The sequence below is a fragment of the Microcebus murinus genome, chromosome 19 (genome assembly GCF_040939455.1).
Source record: "Microcebus murinus isolate Inina chromosome 19, M.murinus_Inina_mat1.0, whole genome shotgun sequence".
In the NCBI taxonomy this organism is placed as follows: domain Eukaryota; kingdom Metazoa; phylum Chordata; class Mammalia; order Primates; family Cheirogaleidae; genus Microcebus; species Microcebus murinus.
The window spans coordinates 7,885,069-7,904,460 of record NC_134122.1 but is presented as its reverse complement, the minus strand read 5'-3'; the positions used below and the strand labels follow the sequence as shown (position 1 = coordinate 7,904,460).

The 19,392-nt window shown below is 41.4% G+C and overlaps 1 protein-coding gene across 4 annotated transcripts in view; it reads left to right on the top strand.

Annotated features, from left to right (window-relative positions):
- Positions 1 to 19,392, top strand: part of GRIN2A (glutamate ionotropic receptor NMDA type subunit 2A) — a 399,804-nt gene that overhangs the window by 226,955 nt on the left and 153,457 nt on the right. For all 4 annotated transcript variants that reach the window (XM_012785171.2, XM_012785153.3, XM_012785158.3 and 1 more), the window contains exon 5: positions 7,106 to 7,220. In XM_012785171.2, coding sequence (XP_012640625.1) covers positions 7,106 to 7,220 — 115 coding nt within the window. The remainder of the gene's footprint in view (positions 1 to 7,105; positions 7,221 to 19,392) is intronic.

The following is a 19,392-nucleotide window of genomic DNA, read 5'->3' as shown; positions in this document are numbered from 1 at the left end:
ACTGGAAAGAGCAAAAAAAAAAAAGAAAATTCTAAAAAGGAAAGTGTCTTCAGAATTGAGAGGAGGTTAAGGAAAACAGCAACTCTGTTTTCAAAAACATGTAAATTAAATGACTAAGGAAGAGACGATGACACCCAGAGCAGCCCGAGGAGGCATTTAACGGGTCCTGTGATTCGGGAAGCGGCCCTGGGAGCTTGGGAAATGGCAAAGCAGATGGAAAATTAACCCAAAATGGAGAAACACTAAATGAGTTATGGTGGCATTTATGAAACGATGGGAGAATTAAAGTCTAAAGGGAAATAGTGAATAATAAATATGTCTGGAGAACATTTCAAATAATCAGATTTTGGAAGTTAAAGGAGACTTATGACAGCAAGGCGAAAGAGATAAAATAGAAATCTGGAGGAATGAGATATTTTAAGTAATAGTTAAAGGAGCTTATGTAGCCCATGTGTGGTTGACAGTTAACACAAGGACAGAGGGACCCTGGAAATGAGTCTATTAAATGGCTTTATTTATTTATTTGTTTTTTCCTGTTTGCTATGATTTCTTTTTTTTTAATTAATTTATTTTTATTTTAGTGTATTATGGGGGTACAAGTGTTAAGGTTACATATATTGCCCATGCCCCCCTCTCCCCTCGAGTAAGAGCTTCAAGTGTGTTATTAAATGGCTTTAAAAAGGCAGAGTTGCATTGGTCGTGGGGTGTTAGAAAGTATGACAGGTGGTAAAGGAGTGAAGAATACATGGAAATTTTGCATAAACGTTAACGACAATCTATTAGGCAACAGCTGTATACTAGGCATTGGGCTAGGTATCGTGTGTGCACTATCGGGTTAGGTTACACCACATGAAATTGTCGTGGCTAGTTTATATGGTTTAACCCAATCCATTTTTACAAAAATGGACATGGAGGCTTAGAGAATTTTAAGTATGCTGCCCAAGGGGTCACAGCTGGAGAGCAGCACAGCTGGGCTTTGATCCAGGTACTGTCTCGCTGCAATGCCTGTTCTCCTTCCTTGACATCATGAAACCTCAACAACATAGGAACAGCGGCTCGTGCTCTTTTATTCATTCAGCACGTGTTTATTCAGCACCAGCTCTGTGGCAGGCACCCTGTTCAACACTGGAAACACGATACTCAACAAGGCTGATGAGGTCTCTGCCTCTATGACGTATACAGTCTACTAGTTTAAAAAAAATGAGAGAAAAGAGAGTCTACAACAGCTGTCCAATAGAAATACAATGTGAGCCACATGCAACTTAAATTTTCTAGTAGCACATTGCAAAAGGAAAGAGCAGCAGATGAAATTCATTTTAATAATGTATTTTATTTAACTCAACATGTCTATAAATGATTCCAACATGAAATCAATATAAAATTATTTATGAGATTTGTTACACTTTTTAAAAATACCAAGTCTTCAAAATCTGGTGTGTATTTTACACTCACAGCACATCTTACTTCAGACTAAACGTATTTGAAGTGCTCAGTAGCCACATGTGGCTGGTGGCTGTCCTATTAGTGCAGGTCTGGAGAGAACTTGACAATTCTGGCGCCGTTTCTGGCCCATTACATCTGAAAATGTAATTTGAAGCTTAGAATCATCCAGAATTTCTGGTATTTTATCTGCCCACTAAAGGTTTATGGTCAATTTTTGAGAGATAAGAAAAACAGTGATAAGATTTTACTGTTTAATACAAGCACCCAGCAGGTGTTAATGGGGACCAAGCGATGTGGCGTATAATGGTATTTCCCCAGGTAACGGATTTTGCTCTGGAGCAAGTTAAAATGGGAAGAAAGCCCAAGGAAATATGGGTTGTCCTTCCTAGAAATTGGATGGGGGAATTGAAGGTAATAGGTACTTGCTCCCTGCCAACTTCATAATGAAATTACTGTTCAGCAGAAATCTCTGTTAAGAGGTTTTTTTTTTTTTTTTTTTTTTTTTTTTCTTCCTAAGGGACTAGAGACTCTTAATAGCAAAAGAAAGACAATATTAACATTGAGTATATGGAGCCACTGGTCCAGAATATTGAATCTTAAAGGAACACAGAAAAATCTGGCACATGAGCATTTCCAGATAGTTGTTTCAATATAATCTGAAGACAAGTGTTTGCATCTAAATATCTACCCTGCGAATTCCATCTGATTTCACTACAAAGTGGAAGAAAAGGGAATGAGTGGAGGAGATGGCGATGGGAAATTAAAGTAGGAGATTTAAGTAAATGCAACTGGAAAATCCAAAGAAAAATGCTCCAGGGTACTTGCCAGTCTCTTGATTAAAATGATTACGTGACATTCAGGTCATGTAACGTAACCCCTGAATGGCTCTCCCCGGGGTCATGTGTCTATGTCAATACCAGAACATTTGTTCCCTGATCTACCTTTTCCAAAGCAGATAACAAACTGGGAATTTTTAAACCTTTTGGTAATTTGCTAAATTTTTCAATTTTCCCATATTTGGGGCTCTCGGTAGATCCAACCTGACCTCCCTTCACCCCAAAGTGTAGGATAATGGAAACCTGGCTTGAGAGCTCCTGAGATTCAATTAGAATATGTCAATGAATGGGCTGGCCCAACACTGAGCTTGGGCAGCTGGCACAGGTGTAGAGAGACTGTTTTCCATTAGCTCAGGTCCTCAGGTCAAGGCCACTGGTATACTCGTCTGCAGTTTTTATACTGAAATCCCACCGGGGCTGCTCACCTCTCAGTCCAATCTCTTTATTACAACTGCTGCTGCCTTTGACTGTCAGCCCTATTTCTTGCCTCGATTACTGCAAAGCCTTTTCTGTCTCATGCAAACTTGCTCTTGAAGCCCCGACCCCCAAGAAACACAGGATGAAGTGCAGATCCACAGGACGGTCTATACAGCACTTAAGTACTGACTTACCTGACTGCCGCTTCTATCTCTAGCTCCATCCTCAGGTTACTGTCCCACACCCACCCCACATCCCTACCATTCTGACCTGACCACCACTCATTGAGCGTGTCATGGTGTTTCCTGGTTCCCTGCCTTTGACTCTGCAGTTTCCTCCGTGTGATGTGTCTTCTCCCTTTCCCTTTGCCATTCAGCTGCTCAACCCTTACTCTTCCTTCCCAGCACAACCCAAACGTCTCCCGCTTTGTTTCCTGATTCCAGCCCTGCCCTGCAGTGGCATTGGACATTCTGTTCCTTATGCTCTTACTGGCTTACTTAGTATGCGTCTCTGTTTTCACACTTGCTATTCTATATTGCAGTTACTCGTGTCCCTCTCTCCAGCCTTGGACACTGAAGTGTGTTTAGTTATTTTCGTATCATTTTCCTAGCATAGTTCTCAGTACAGGGTGTGACACATAGTAGGTACTCAAATATATCTACTGGATGGAAGAATGAATGAATGTATTAATGAGTACATTTATGGATAGATGGATGGATGGATGGATGGATTAATGTGTGCCTGGATGAATGTATCGATGGATTGATGGATGGATGTATAAATGCATTGATGGATAGATGAATAGATAGGTAGATGGGTGCATGTATTGATGGATAGATAAATGGATGGATGGATTAATGTGTACCTGGATGAATGTATCAATGGATTGATAGATGGATGGATGGATAAATGTATTGATGGATGGATGAATAAATGGGTAGATGGGTGAATGTACTGATGGATGGCTGTATAAATGTATTGTTGGATGGATGAATAGATGGCTAGATGGGTGAATGTATTGATGGATGGTTGGATAAATGTATTGTTGGATGGATGAATAGATGGGTGGATGGGTGAATGTATTGATGGATGGATGAATAAATGGGTAGATGGGTGAATGTACTGATGGATGGCTGTATAAATGTATTGTTGGATGGATGAATAGATGGGTAGATGGGTGAATGTATTGATGGATGGATGAATAAATGGGTAGATGGGTGAATGTACTGATGGATGGCTCTATAAATGTATTGTTGGATGGATGAATAGATGGGTAGATGGGTGAATATATTGATGGATGGATGAATAGATGGGTGAATATATTGATGGATGGATGAATATATGGGTAGATGGGTGAATGTATTGATGGATGGATGAATAGATGGGTAGATGGGTGAATGTGTTGATGGATGGATGAATAGATGGGTAGATGGGTGAATATATTGATGAATGGATGAATAGATGGGTAGATGGGTGAATATATTGATGGATGGATGAATATATGGGTAGATGGGTGAATGTATTGATGGATGGATGAATAGATGGGTAGATGGGTGAATGTATTGATGGATGGATGAATAGATGGGTAGATGGGTGAATATATTGATGGATGGATGAACAAATGGGTAGATGGGTGAATGTACTGAATGGATGGATGAATAGATGGGTGAATGTGTTGATGGATGGATGAATAGATGGGTAGATGGGTGAATGTATTGATGGATGGATGAATAGATGGGTAGATGGGTGAATGTGTTGACGGATGGATGAATAGATGGGTAGATGGGTGAATGTATTGATGGATGGATGAATAGATGGGTAGATGGGTGAATGTACTGATGGATGGATGAATAGATGGGTAGATTGGTGAATGTATTGATGGATAGATGGGTAGATGGGTGAATGTGTTGATGGATGGATGAATAGATGGGTAGATGGGTGAATGTACTGATGGATGGATGAATAGATGGGTAGATGGGTGAATGTACTGATGGATGGATGAATAAATGGGTAGATGGGTGAATGTGTTGATGGACGGATGAATAGATGGGTAGATGGATGAATGTATTGATGGATGGATGGCACTTCTGGTGATGATCTGTTGACATAGTCACCAAACATTAACTGAGTCCATACAGTATGCCAGACAATGTGACAGGGTTAAATATAACCATGGGAAACAGAATCAAAATGTCAGCTTGAAAAATAAAAACAACTTAATTAGGTCCCACATGGTTACTCTGAAGGCCCACTAATAATGAGGAATTTGACTGAAGTTCAGTTCTCCTCTAAACCTCGGTCCCATGCAGATGTCGCTGTAAGGTCTCAATAAGGGATGTGAAGTGGAATGCTTCCAGGTGTGCCTGTCTGGAACACGTTCCTTTAGCTCATCAAACTCCAGCCAGGCAACATCAAAGGGAATAAAGAACAGGAAAAAAAAAACACAAAACAGTTTGAATTATCTAGATAGTGAATATTTTTTTCCAAAATATTAAAGGAGTACAAATGTTTTTGTTACATGGATGCCTTTTATAATGCAAAGTCAGGGATTTTAGTGTGTGCATCAGCAGACTATAGTGTTTGTTGTGTCCGATAGGTAAGTTTTTACCCCTTCCTTGATTTCTAATAACCTTTACATCTCTTTGTGCCCCATGTGTGCTCATCCATCAGCTCCCAGTTATTAAAGAGAACATGTGTGTTTATTTTTCCATTTCTGGGATTCTTTACTTAGGATAACGGTCTCCAGTTCCATCTAGGTTGCTGCAAAAGACATTATTTCATTCCTTTTTTATGGCTAAGTAGTACCCCATGATATATACTAATACATATCACGTTTTCTTAATCCACTCATACATCGATGGGCACTTAGGTTGATTCTACATCTTTGCAATTGTGGGTTGTGCTGGGATAAACATTTGAGTGCAGGTGTCCTTTTGATAAGAAAGACTTCTTTTCCTATGGGGAGATACCCACCCATGAACAAAAATAGCGATGTTCTCTTCAAGTGCACAGAAACATTTTTTACTTCTGCTTCTATTGGCAGCGGACCTGAGTAACTGACTCTTCTGCTTAAAACCTTTCGTGGATGCCCGTGGCCTTCTGAACAAAGTCCAAACCCTTTAGCGTGTCGTACAAGGTCCCTTATGGTCTGGCTTCATGGATCCTCTGCAGACCCATCCCACTGCACATAATGCAGCCGCCAGCCTCACTAGGTGTCCCCTATTCCCCCAGGGTGTGCCAGGACCTTTGCCGGCTCTTCCCTTTAGACGACCCCTCTGTTCAGAATGCTCCCTCCCACCTCTCCTCCACCCCCTCACCCTTCAAGATTCCCTGGGAAGCTCTGCCTAGATCCCCCAGCTCGGGTGAGGGGCCCTTCCTCTGTGTTCTCACAACTTCTCACACTCTCCCTGGGTGCACAAGCGGCATCGTAGGTGTTGCTGCTGTCCGTGCGCCTGTGTCGTCGAATCGTAAGGATGTGGGCAAGAGGGTGGACGAGCGCTGTGTTTGTCATTCCCGTGTCCGCAGGATTTGCCGTTAGGCCTGACACTTAACAGATATCCGGTAACCAGTGGTTCAATCAAGAAAGTATCACCTACGACGCGATCTGAGACACTCCAAACGCACCAAATAAAATAACGATTGCTCTTTTCTCTTTCTAGACTAGCAGCGTTTTATCTGTCTTTTTTGTTAAGGCATTTGATTGCAGAGAATTTGAAAAATACAAAGGCACACAAAAGAAAATGCAAAATACCTGTAATCCTTGCATGCATAGATAAGCTCTATTTTCATTCTCTTTTCTGCTTTGGTGATATTCAACAGCGAGCATTTTTTCCATGTCATTAGCTTGTCTTCAAGAACATGACTTGGAATGATCCTCAGAGTCCATTGAATATTAACAGATTCACAGCACTGTTCCTTGCCTTTCCCCCAGTCTCTTCACCTTGTCCTTGGAGACTGGGTTCTCCCCCGTACCGCACTGTCAGACTCGTCTGTATCGTGGTGGCCCAGGGACGGACATATGACCCGCTAGGCCAGTCTCTCTTTTTGGAATTTCTTGCAGCCCGGTTGTCCTCCTTGGTGGCTTCCTTCTTCAGCTGCTGTTGGTGTTAGTGGAGTAGGAAGCAAGAAAATGCTACGGCTTCGAGATACCTTTTCTTTCTGGGGAAGCCTTTGAATGCATCAGTCCACCACACTGTGTTTACCGTGTGTCTGCTAAGTGGCCACCGCCGTGTTGCCTTAGATGTCGTTAAAGACATCTAACCCTTCCGCAGAGACAGGCTGCTTGTGACGGATCGCAGCATCGTACGTTTACGGTTTTTCAGGGTTACACAGATGATGGCAATCTGGTTATTTGTTTGACCTCTTTAATTCTTCCCTAAAAATTTGTCTTTCTCTCTTCCTCTTTCTAGATTTATGGTCAACGTGACATGGGGTGGCAAAGACCTGTCCTTCACCGAGGAAGGCTACCAGGTGCACCCCCGGCTGGTGGTGATTGTGCTGAACAAGGACCGAGAGTGGGAAAAGGTGAGCAGCCTCCTGCGTGCCCCAGGCAGGGAGGGAAGAAAGCGTGGGCAGTAAAAGGGGCCCAGACTGCTTCTTTTACGAAACCTTTTCTCCTGAGATGTCTGGACCCTAGCCCACAGCCAAGAGCAGCCCTGTGTTGGAACAAGGCAGCCTGAATAGCGTACGCTGCAATTGGAATGCTTTCCCTGGGTGAGCCGTGGTAACTGCGCGCTATTCCCCACGTGGGCTCTCAAATCCCAGTAGGAAGGGTCCAGACTTGGGATATTTAAAGCCAGTGAAGCTTGGTTTGCAGCGCTGCCATAGCAAATGTTGACTGTATAGCAAGGATCACACCAGTTTGCCTAAGCCTCATCACTGTGTGCCATACCCACCATTTTGGCAGATGGATAGACCCACTGTATTTTCATTTACTTAGTCTTCTACTTTAAATACACTAATTTTCAAAACTTAAACCTATCACTTCTGTAAACTGTAGGTTGGAGAGAGAGAGGTTTTATTTCTTGTAAAGCACATTTTCTAGTACATACATATCAGCTATTGAAAAATGTAAAAATTTAGTGTGCAGAGAAAAAAAGTATCTAATGTACTGCACAAGCCATGACCTGAGCCAGAGAGGAGAGACTTCATGGGGCATTTACAGATGATCTCATACAAACAGTGGCAATATCTGACCCAGTCGCACTCTCTTCTCCCTCCATAATTCAACTCTTAAATTAGTCGCTACAGTATCCCATAAAGGGCAGGAATAAGGACCAAGAGGGAAGCCTGTATTATTATCTTGTCTTTTTTGGCAACCAAGGCATGACCTCTCAAGTACTTCAACATTTTGAGATTTAGCTTCATTTTGCACATCGATGGAGCCTGAGTGACCCGAGAGGGGAGGAAGATACAGGATGTGGGGTGGGAGGCATAATACAGCTCACTGGAATTGGGAGAAAATACACGCAAACAGAAGCGTTGACTTTGGGGAGACAAGGACAGAGTCCTAGAAGGGAATGGTGAAGAGGATGCTTAGGAAAATTTTGCTACATCCAACAGCTACAAAATACACATTCCACAGTGCACCTGGTCAATCCACCAAAGTAGACTACTTTCTAGAGCACAAAGTAAGTCTCAATATATTTAGAAGGACTGAAATAATGCAGAATGCATTTTTTTTTTACCACAACAGTGTTAAAATAAAAGTTAGTAACAAAAACATATCTAGAAAAATGCCTAAGTGTTTGAAAAATTACAATATATTTCTAAATAATCTACAGGTCAAAGAAGAAATCAGAAAATATTTTGGACACTGGAAAATATTTTGAACAGAATTGTAGCGAACATGCAATATATCAAAATTTGAAGAGTAAAATTGAATACTTATTAAGAGGGGAATTCGTAGCTTTAAATGCTTATAATTAAGGAAAAAAGGGCAGCCTAACGTCAATGATTTAAGCTTCTAAATTAAGAAGCTAGAAAAAGAAGAGCAAAATAAACTCAAATGAAGTAGAAGGAAAAAAATAATAAATATAAGAGTAAAAATCAACAAAGTAGAACACAAGCTAAAGAAAAAAGTCAACAAAGCCAAAAGCTAGTTCTTTGAAATGATTAATAAAATTCATAATTCCTAGCAATAACGATCACACAAAAGTGAGAAAACACAAATAACCAATATTAAAAATGCAAGAGGGAATAGCATCACAGACAGTACAGATCCTACAGGCATTAAAATGATAAAAAAGAATATTATGAAAAATTTATGCCAACAAATTAGACAATAAAGATAAAAAGAATAAAGTCCTTGAAGAAACACAATTTTCCAAAACTGACCTAAGAAGAAATTGACAATCTGAATAGCTCAATATTTGCTAAAACATTGAAAACATACCTAAAAGCTTTTGCACTTAAAAATAGGCAAAAGAACAAACTCCTGGCCCAGTGGGCTTCATTGTATTAATATAGTCTATCAAACATTTAAAAATACAATGCCAATCTACACAAAGTATTTCAATATATTACTAATCATAATCCAACAGTGTAACTTTTTTAGTTGAAAACTATAATTTCTATAAGTCTTATATCTTTTTTTAAATTTTCAGAATATTATGGGGGTACAAACATTTTGGTTACCTATAATGCCTTTGCCTCACCCAAGCTAGACCTACAAGAATGCCCTTCCCCTGTACAGTGTACTCCGCATCCATTAGCTATGAATTTACTCACACCCACCACCCTCCTTCCACCTGACTGGCACCCAGTGAACATTACTACCATGTGAGCACCTTAGTGTTGATCACTTAGTACCCATTTGATGGCGAGTACATATGGTGCTTGTTTTTCCATTCTTGGGATACCTCACTTTGAAGTATGGGCTCCAGCTCTATCCAGGATAATATAAGAGGTGCTAGTTCACCATTGCTTTTTCTAGTTGAGTAGAACTCCATGGTATACATATACCACATTTTATTAATCCACTCATGTATTGGTGGGCACTTGGGTTGTTTCCACAGCTTTGCAATTGTGAATCGTGCTGCTGTAAACATTCGAGTGCAGATGTCTTTATTATAGAATGCCTTTTTTTTTTCCTTTGGGTAGATGCCTAGTAGTGGGATTTCTGGATCAAATGATATTTCTATTTTTAGCTCTTTGAGGTATCTCCAAATTATTTTCCACAGCAGTTGTACTAATTTGTGGTCCCACCAGCAATGTAAGAGTGGTCCAATCTCTCCACATCCATGCCAGCATTCCCTGTTTTGGGACTTTTTGATAAAGGCCATTCTCACTAGAGTTAGGTGATATCTCATTGTGGTTTTGATTTGCATTTCCCTAATGATTAGAGATGTTGAGCATTTTTTTTTATATGTTTGCTGGCCATTATTCTGTCTTCTTTTGAAAAGTTTCTGTTTATGTCCTTTGCCCATTTATTGATGAGGTTGATTTTTTTTTTTACTCATTTTCTTAAGTTCTGTATAGATTCTTGTTATCAGCCCTCTATCACATGTGTAGAATGCAAATATTTTCTCCCATTCTGTAGGTTGTCTATTCACTATAATGTTAGTTTCCTTGGCAGTGCAGAGCTTTTTAATTTGATCAGGTCCCATTTATTTATTTTTGTTGCTGCTGTGATTGCTTTGGGGGTCTTCTTCATAAAGTCTTTGCCTAGGCCATCTTAAAAAGGATAATGCCTAACAGATAAGTGAAGTTTATCTTAGAAAGACAAGATCGGTTTAACATTCAAAAAATAAATCAATGTAATTTATCATATTAACAGAATAAAGGAGAAAATTATTATAACATATGGTCATCTCCATAGATGCAGAAAAAGCATTTGACAAAATTCAGCATCTATTCATGATAAAGAAGGTAGATTCCTCAATCTGACAAAGGATATCTATGAAAACCCTATAACTAATATCTTATTTAATGATGATATAATGAAAACAGATTCACAAATGCAATTCAAGTGATTTTGGATGAATGATTACAACAACATGAAAAAGGAAAGTCTTTTCAATGAATAGTATGAGATCAAGTGGATATCCAATGGGGGTAAAAATAAACCTTGACCCACTGTTCACACTGCACACAAAAAATTACTTGAAATAAATTGCAGGATTATCTGTAAAAGCTAAAACTACAAATTTCTGGAAGAAAATATAGGAGAATGTTTTTGTGATCTGAGAGAGCCCCAGATTTCTTAAACAGAATGCAAAAAACATTAAACCAACAGTAAAAATAATAAACTTTATAAACTTTACTCCATCAAATTTGAAAACTTTTGCTTGTGTAAAGATGTTAGAAAATGAAAAAGACAAGTTACACATTGGGAGAAAATATTAACAATACAAATATATTACAAAGAACTCATATCCAGAATATGTAAAAAAAAAAAAAACTCCTACAAATCAATAATAAAAAGAGAAATATAGCATAACTAAAAGTGGGAAATTGACTCAGATAAACACCTCATGAAAAATATTATTCAAATGGCTAATACATACATGAAAACATGCCGAAGAACATCATTGGCCATCAGGGACATGCAAATTAAATCCATAAAAATAAAAATAAAAAATTGACGATACCAAATATTGGTGAGGACGTGGGGAAACTGAATCTCTTACGCACTGCTGGTGGGAATCTAAAATTACAAGCAATGTGAAATACCATTTGGCAGTTTTTTATAAGGTTAATCATACACACACCTTATGATCTAGCAATTTCACTCCTAGTGATTTATCCCAAAGAAACGTAAATATATGTCATGAAAGTAATACTTGTACAAGAGAACATTTGTTGCAACTTTATTCATAATATAGCAAAACATAAGAAACAGCTCACATGCCCATCAACAATGAAATGGATATTTAAATTATGGCATATTCATAAAATGGAGTGCTACTCACTAATAAAAAAGAATGAACTGCTAATACGCACAACAACATGGCTGAATTTCAAAAACATGGAACAAAGGAAGACAGACATAAGAGATTATACTGTGTGATTCCCTTTGAGTAACGTTCAGAAAGAGGCAAAACTTGCCTTTGGGGCTAGACATCAGAATGGTGGTCGCTTCTGTGGGGTAGGACCATCGTCACAGGGAGTTTTCTAGAGTGATGGCAACGTTCCCTGTCTCAAATACTTGTCACAATTCATCAAACTATGATACAAGATCCATTTATTTCATTGCATGTCATTGTACTTAATTTTAAAAAAATTAAATCCTTCCAATTAGGATACTTGGTGCAATTAACTAATGATTTTTGCTAAGTATTCATATTTAACCCCTAGACAGGAATATTCATTATAATAACAATAGCCGTTGTTTGCCGATCACTTATTCTATTTTTCCTTTAGGTGATCTACCAAAGCACTAACTTAGTGCTTCATTTATTCATCTATCCATTCAACAAATATTTATTCAGTGCCTACTGTGTACCAGGCACTATTCATGATGCTTGGAATCCGTCAGTGAACAGGGAAAAAATAATTTCTGTACTCAGGGAGCTTAGATTCTAGTGCCTATATGGTGGAAATGGAGTAGGCTGGGATTCTATGTACTTCAGTCATGCTTGTGTGAAGAAAGTGTTAGCTTCTAGTTAACTGTCCCTAGTTTTTACCTCCTTTCTCTGATTCCCCCTAGAGCCCACCATATAAGTGGTTCACAGCTCCACCCACATGCGGTATGTGCTGGGTTCTCTTATGCATCTGGGACTTTGAACTTGCTATGCATTTTTCTTTCTTTTGCCTGTAATGTTTTCTTATATCCTTATCTTCTTTTATCCATCCTTCAACTCCTGATTTTTCTTTTCTCTTACAAATGCAAAGGCAACACGCAAGTCATGTTTTTCTTATTAATAGGGAGTAGAGAATTGCCTTTTTGAGTTTTGGGATTTTCAACCTTTGAATGTTACACAGTCTGAGGATCCCTTTGGAAGCTGTAAAATCATTCTCCTCGGTTGGATTTAACCAGTCCGGGGGCAGGCTTGGCTAACACCTGTGAATTTTCCGTGCTGTCTTTAGATCTGGCTCATCTGCCAGAGAAGTGGTTCACAAGGAGGCCCACTGCGGTGCAGGAAGGAGCATGGAGTAAAAGAAGTCTGCTCTCCATATACTCCATTTCCAGATGCAGAAAATGCCTTTTAATATTTTGTAGGTCCTTCTTCAAATTCCTGTTGAAATACAGCAATTTCCCATAAAAGGCAGCTTGGGGAATTGCTGCTGAGTTGAGCTTAGAATGCACAAATGCTTCCTGTAGTTGCTCTATTCTCTTGACACTCAGGGGATCTCGTGCTTCAGAAATAACTCCTTGCGCTTCTGTCTCGAAGAAAGAGGAAGCCAGTGGAGCAGGTAAATATCAGTCATGTTATCCTTAAAGCTGCCCCCAGCACTGCACGCTGGCACGGCGGGGCAGCGGAGGGCACGGGCTGCGGAGGAGGGAGCTGTTATTCTGGGACTCGGAGATGATTTCTTTTCATCTGCGAGGTCACCCAGTGGCGTCACTGGGAGCAACAGCGTGTAATGAGGGTGTCTTGGAAAACATGACAAGTCCTCAGAGGGGTACTCGCTTTTCGCTGAGCCTTTGTGTGTGGCTGGCGTGGACTATGCCCGTGCCGCGCCCCGTGCCCGCGTGCGCGCTGCAGACACGGAATGCAGAACGGAGCAGGCTTTCTCTTGCAAACCAGGACTTTCTGCCTTTTGTCTCTCCTTTTTTTGTTGTTGTTGTTTTTTTTTTTTCAGTGATTTTGTTCTGCCTTGGAATTTGATGGGTCCAAGGCTTCCCAGAGATGCTCAAAAACAATACCCTGGAGACCAGCCAATTACAGTCAAGGCCAGCACAACCAGTGGTCCCTGGGTGACTTCCGTGTGGCCAGCAGTCTATGAGGCCCCAGGGCTGCTGCAAGGAAGAGCAGGAAACCACCCCTCTCCTCAGTAGCTCATAGCTGAGCCGCCCTGGTCACAACCCGGCATGTGTTCTACTGGCTACGTCCACAGGGCAGGACAGAGAGGAGAGAGGGAGGAACTTGGCCTGGTCACTTAGGGAAGGTATTTGTGAGGGTTTTGGGCATTAGAGTTGGGCCTTGAGTGACAGATTGGATTTCTCCAGACTGAAATACTTTCTTATTAACTACCTGAAAAAATACTTTGAGGAATAATTCTACTTACCATTTTAGAGTTTCAATAGCTTTAAAATGAAAGTATATATGTGTATAGGCACACCCCTTATATAAACATACAGACTAGCTTTTTAAAGTTTGTTTTTTAAATTAACAAATAAAAGCTGTACATATTTATGGCACACATCATGTTTTGATATATGTATGCCTTATGCAAATGCTAAATCAAGCTAATTAAGATATTCCAGACTTACTTTAAAAGGGCTATATATTGAGAAAGAGAGAGAGAGAGATATTTAAAGAAAGATTTTTGAAGTTTTGACTTCAAATATAAATAGGACAAAAACATACATATAAAAAAAGACATTCTATAAAAAAGACATCTGCACTCAAATGTTTCTAGCAGCACAAGTCACAGTTGCAAAGATGTGGAAACAACCCAAGTGCCCATCAATACACAAGTGGATTAATAAAATGTGGTATATGTATACCATGGAGTACTACTTAGCCACAAAAAACAATGGTGAACTAGCACCTCTTATATTATCCTGGATAGAGCTGGAGCCCATTCTACTAAGTGAAGTATCACAAGAATAGAAAAACAAGCACCACATGTACTCACCAGCAAACTGGTACTAATTGATCAACACTTACGGGCACATATAGTAATAACATTCATCGGGTGTTGAGCAGGTGGGAGGGGGAGGAGGGGATTGCACCCCTAATGGGTGCGGTGTGCACCATCTGGGGGATGGACACGCTTATAGCTCTGACTCGCTTGGGGCAAAGGCAATATATGTAACCTAAACATTTGTACCCACGTAATATTCTGAAATAATAAAAAAAGTAAAGCAAGCATTTTATTCCCTGGAGATGACCTAATTAAAAATGATAGTGATGTTCTGGAAGACCTAAGGGAGACCCCTTGGTTTCAGGTGCCAGATCTCTCTCTGGAGCCCAGCTCTGTCTCTAGACTCCAGACTTGCCTGCAGAACACCCCCACGTGGGTGACCCACAGACACCCAACATTATCTTGTGCAAAGCCAATTTCATCATCTTCCTCCCACCAGCAAGCTTGTTCTCCTGTGCCCCAGCACAGAAGCGCTTCCTTCTCATCCCCTCACCATCCCTCGAGACCTCATGTTCAGTTGTCATCTGCTCACGCTCGACTCCCGGATCTTCCCGTCCCTTCAAACATTTCCCTGTTTGCCAAGGACACTCTCGCCACGGACTCTATATCTGAATCGCCCAGAGTGGGTTGGACGCTTTCCACATCGTTTCTGCAGACCCGCGCAGTGCTTCTCGAGAGGGCTACCAGCTTGCTTTGCCGTTGTTCGCCTGCATGTTCATCTTCCCTCGGACTAGGAGGCCTGTCGGGGGAAGGTCTATTCCTTTCCTCTGTGTTTCTTCACCTCTAGCACAAGGGTTTGGGATGGGGAGCTCTACCGTCTGCTGGTAACGGTGACTTCAGCCACCATTTATTAAGAGCTGCTCTGTACCAAGAACTATGCTGATAACTTTACATTCGTGATCTCCTGTGGTCGTTTCAATAACTCATCTAAAGTAGGTATTCTTATCCCTGTCTCAGAGATGGAAATTCAGGTTCAGAGAGGCTAGTGACCTGCTTGAGGTCCCCAAGGTAGCGTGTGACACCTGAAGAAGGGTGTGAGTGTAGGTCTGCCTGGCCCCAAAGGCAGTGCTTCTCATTACTACATCCTAGGGAATGACTGGTAGGGTGCAAAGGGTATTTTAGAGGGAAAACTGAGGGAGTTCCTTCTCTTACCTTTAGAATGGCATCTGCTTTCTTTTTCTCACTGGATGCCGTAGATTCCACCTGCACCCAGCTAATTGCAACTTGGGGTATAAACGTTTAGCGCAGCTCACAGACCTTGCATTCTTTGGTCTATAGCCATTTCATCTTCCAGTCTGACTCATTTGGGAAAAGGATGCACCTGGCCTTTTGTGTCTTGTGCACAAAGAAGAAGATGCCAGTTACAGAATTCCTAGTACAGATAGGATAAAGGAGATCTTATAAAAGCTAAGATTGCTCTCTCGCGTCTGTGGTTCTGACTGTGGCATATCAATGTGTTATCAGATCTAGCGAGGCGTGGGGATGCATGGGGAGCAACTGTTACATGGTGTGGTTTGTAATTATAGAATGCGGTGGCTCCCTCCTCTCTAAATCATTATAGTTTAACTCCCTGTCCCTGCCATCTCTTTCCTATCCCTTCCACGATGTTTAACCTAGAAGGACCCAGTGAGTCTCAAGAACTAAAGAGAGTGTGCACGTTGTTAGTGTGTCTGTGCTTCTCTGTGTATGCGTGAGAGAGAGCGAGAGAGAGAGAGAGAGAGAGAGAGAGAGAGAGACATCTGTAGTTTGCAAAAAGGTTCATCCAGCCAAAGGATTGAAGTATTTGTGCAAGCACTGTACTTGGTTTCTGCACCTACATTCCAATGAAGATTATGTAAAAAAAAATCCTAGAGGAAAATTGTTATTGTGAGGATGACAGTAAATGACAATTGATAGAACAATTATGTGGATGGCCAGAATTGAAGTGCATTGTTTACGCATCCCATAGGCAGGCAGAAACATATTATGGCTCACTTTGCTTAGAAAGACAACAGCAGCCCACCAAAGTAGCCGTGGATTCTAACTAGTGCTGAGAGCATACAGTGTGTTTGTTTTCAGGTTTGCAGTTTTTCCTTTGCCATTATATCTCTGGTATGCAGTAGCAGAGGCTCAATAAATATTTGTAGGATGGATGGGAGAATGACTGGGAAGACTCCCCCACCCCATTTATTTCCCCAGATGAGGGACATCTTTTGGTGTGGTCATGGTCCAATGTGGTTCCTTGGGCTACCCATATCAGAATCACCTTGAGAAAGATGTAAAGGTCTGAGCCCTCCCTCAAACCTATGTAATGATTTCTGACTCTGCATTTTTTATAAGCTCCTCTACTGATTCCCATGCCTGTTAAAGATGTCAAACTACTGCTTTAGGGCACAGACTTACTCTTTGTAGCCCTGAAATGCTTTTATCTAGGTCATGCTGTTATCAAGACTCCTTGCTTCTTGGCCTTTGTGCCTCTTTTTCCCTTTGGAGTACACCGCAGAGGAGCAATGCTTAGGAGAAAGTGTAGGGGGAAACAGGAAGAAGGAAATTGGAGTCTCGTTGCACCTGGAGTAATCTCCGCTAAGCGAGAGAGCAACGAGGCCAAATAAAATGCCGTTTACGAATGCAGCTCGGTGCCCATCAGCTAGTTTGTCCTCGATAAATATTAAGTTATTAAATGACTTTTTTTTGGTTAAGTCTTTCCCCATAAACAGAGATAATTGAATTTGGAGAGTATAATCCATATTTATTCACACATTCATTTGATCCAGTAAAGCTGCCTGAAATACCTACTATGTACAAGTCATAGTTGAAGGTTGTAAAATAAGAAAGACTTTAAGAGACTTGGGGTCTAGCAGGGCTCTTGCTTATAACTACAGGAGACCATGAAGTGGGCCCCAAGGATGTTCTCCAGGGTATTTAGAGAAGAGATAACTTTTATGTACACAATAGGATCAAGGACACTATTACAGAGGACTTCTCATTTGAACGAGGTCTCAGAGAACAAGCAGGATTCGAGTTTCTGAATATGTGTGGGAAGTCCATTCCACGCAGCAACGGGGAAACTGCAAATCAAAGTCCAGAGGCACGAGCGCTCAAGGCCTGTTTGGAGAAGAGTCCAATGTGTTTGGAACGTAGCTGGTGCGCTGCAGGATTCTAAGGACACCTCCAGTGACGCTCGCCCTTCTTACAAGCCAATTCCCTGCGAGCGTGTGACTATGATGAGCGATCTCTCCTGTGCTATGTTAGGTCACAGGGCAAAAGGGATTTTTCAGTTGATCTTGAGTTACTCAAAAGGGAGATTACAGGGTGAGCCTCACCTAATCACACGAGTAAAAGTAGAGTTTTCTGCAGCTAGTAGCGGAAGAGAAATCCAAAGCATGAGAAGAGTTAGCAGCCTGACCGCTAGATGTCAGGGTGGAGATGGCCACGTGACTAGGAGTGCAGGGGCCCCTGGGCACCGAGATCTGTCCCCGGCTGACAGCCAGCAAGGAAGAAAAGACCCTAACCTCCAACCTCAAGGATCTGAGCTTGGCCCTCAGCCTCAATGAGCATGGGAGTGGATTTTTCTCGGATCTTCCAGATGTGAGCCCAGCCCGGGCGACACCTTGATTTTGGCCTCGTGACACACCCTGAGCAGAGCAAAACCCAGCTGAGCCCACTTGGATCTTCTGACCGACGGAACTGTGAGATCGTAAATGGGTGTTGTTGCAAGCGGCTAGCTTTCAGGTAATTTGTTACACAACAGTGGAATGCCAGTGCAACTTGTTTCAGGGGAAATGACGGGAATAATGGATGATGCTGGAATTTGAATTGTACATGATGACACTTAATTCAGTCATTTTTGAGGCACTGCTGAAGAGCTTGAGGTGAAAGAACAACACAAAGTAATAACGGCGATCACTAACGTTGGCTGAGCATTTATGGTGCGCCGTGCAGGTTGCTAAGCACACATCCAACCCTCACATCAGTACTGAGATACGGACCCCGCCACCGCCCTCTCTGAAAGTGTAGGGAACCAGAGGAATTCAGTAGCTCGCTCAGAGTCACAGAGCTGGTCAGTTGCAAAACCAGGATGTTGAACCCAAGATCCTGCACTCTTCAACGTGAACTCTACTGCTTCTTTAAGAAGACAATGGTAGGCCAGGCGCGGTGGCTCACGCCTGTAATCCTAGCACTCTGGGAGGCCGAGGCGGGTGGATTGCTCGAGGTCAGGAGTTTGAAACCAGCCTGAGCAAGAGCGAGACCCCATTTCTACTATAAATAGAAAGAAAATTAATTGGCCAACTAATATATATAGAAAAAATTAGCCGGGCATGGTGGCGCATGCCTGTAGTCCCAGCTACTCGGGAGGCTGAGGCAGGAGGATTGCTTGAGCCCAGGAGTCTGAGGTTGCTGTGAGCTAGGCTGACGCCACGGCACTCACTCTAGCCTGGGCAACAAAGCGAGACTCTGTCTCAAAAAAAAAAAAAAAAAAAAAAAGACAACAGTAATTGGTATCAATCTTTGGGAAATCTTCCAAGGGGCTATTGAGACGCCTTGAGGATTGAAGGTGTGAGAAAGAACAGTGGCAGGAGAATCGCAAAGACATTTCAGAAACAGAATTAGAAGCCCAAGGCATCGACTGTACTGATTCTCTGAGAGATGTGTGACAGAGAGGAATCCGACACTCAGACTTTTTTTTTAATTTTTAGGTGCGGGTCTGTAGTTAGGAATGTTCAGAACAGGTATTTCTAGAAGAATTTTGTCATGCTTGTAAATGACATTGTTCATCTCTCTTTCTTCCCTTCTTCCCCCTTCCCTCCCTCTCTTCCTGTTCTTCTTTCTTTCCCAAATCCACATTTAAAGTCAAGTGCCCTTTTGTAAAATGGGTTTGCTAATATCACCAACCTTAGCAGAGTCTGTGTGGAATTTAATTTGTTTCCTTATAGAATGATCATTAAGTTCCTCAAATGATGGG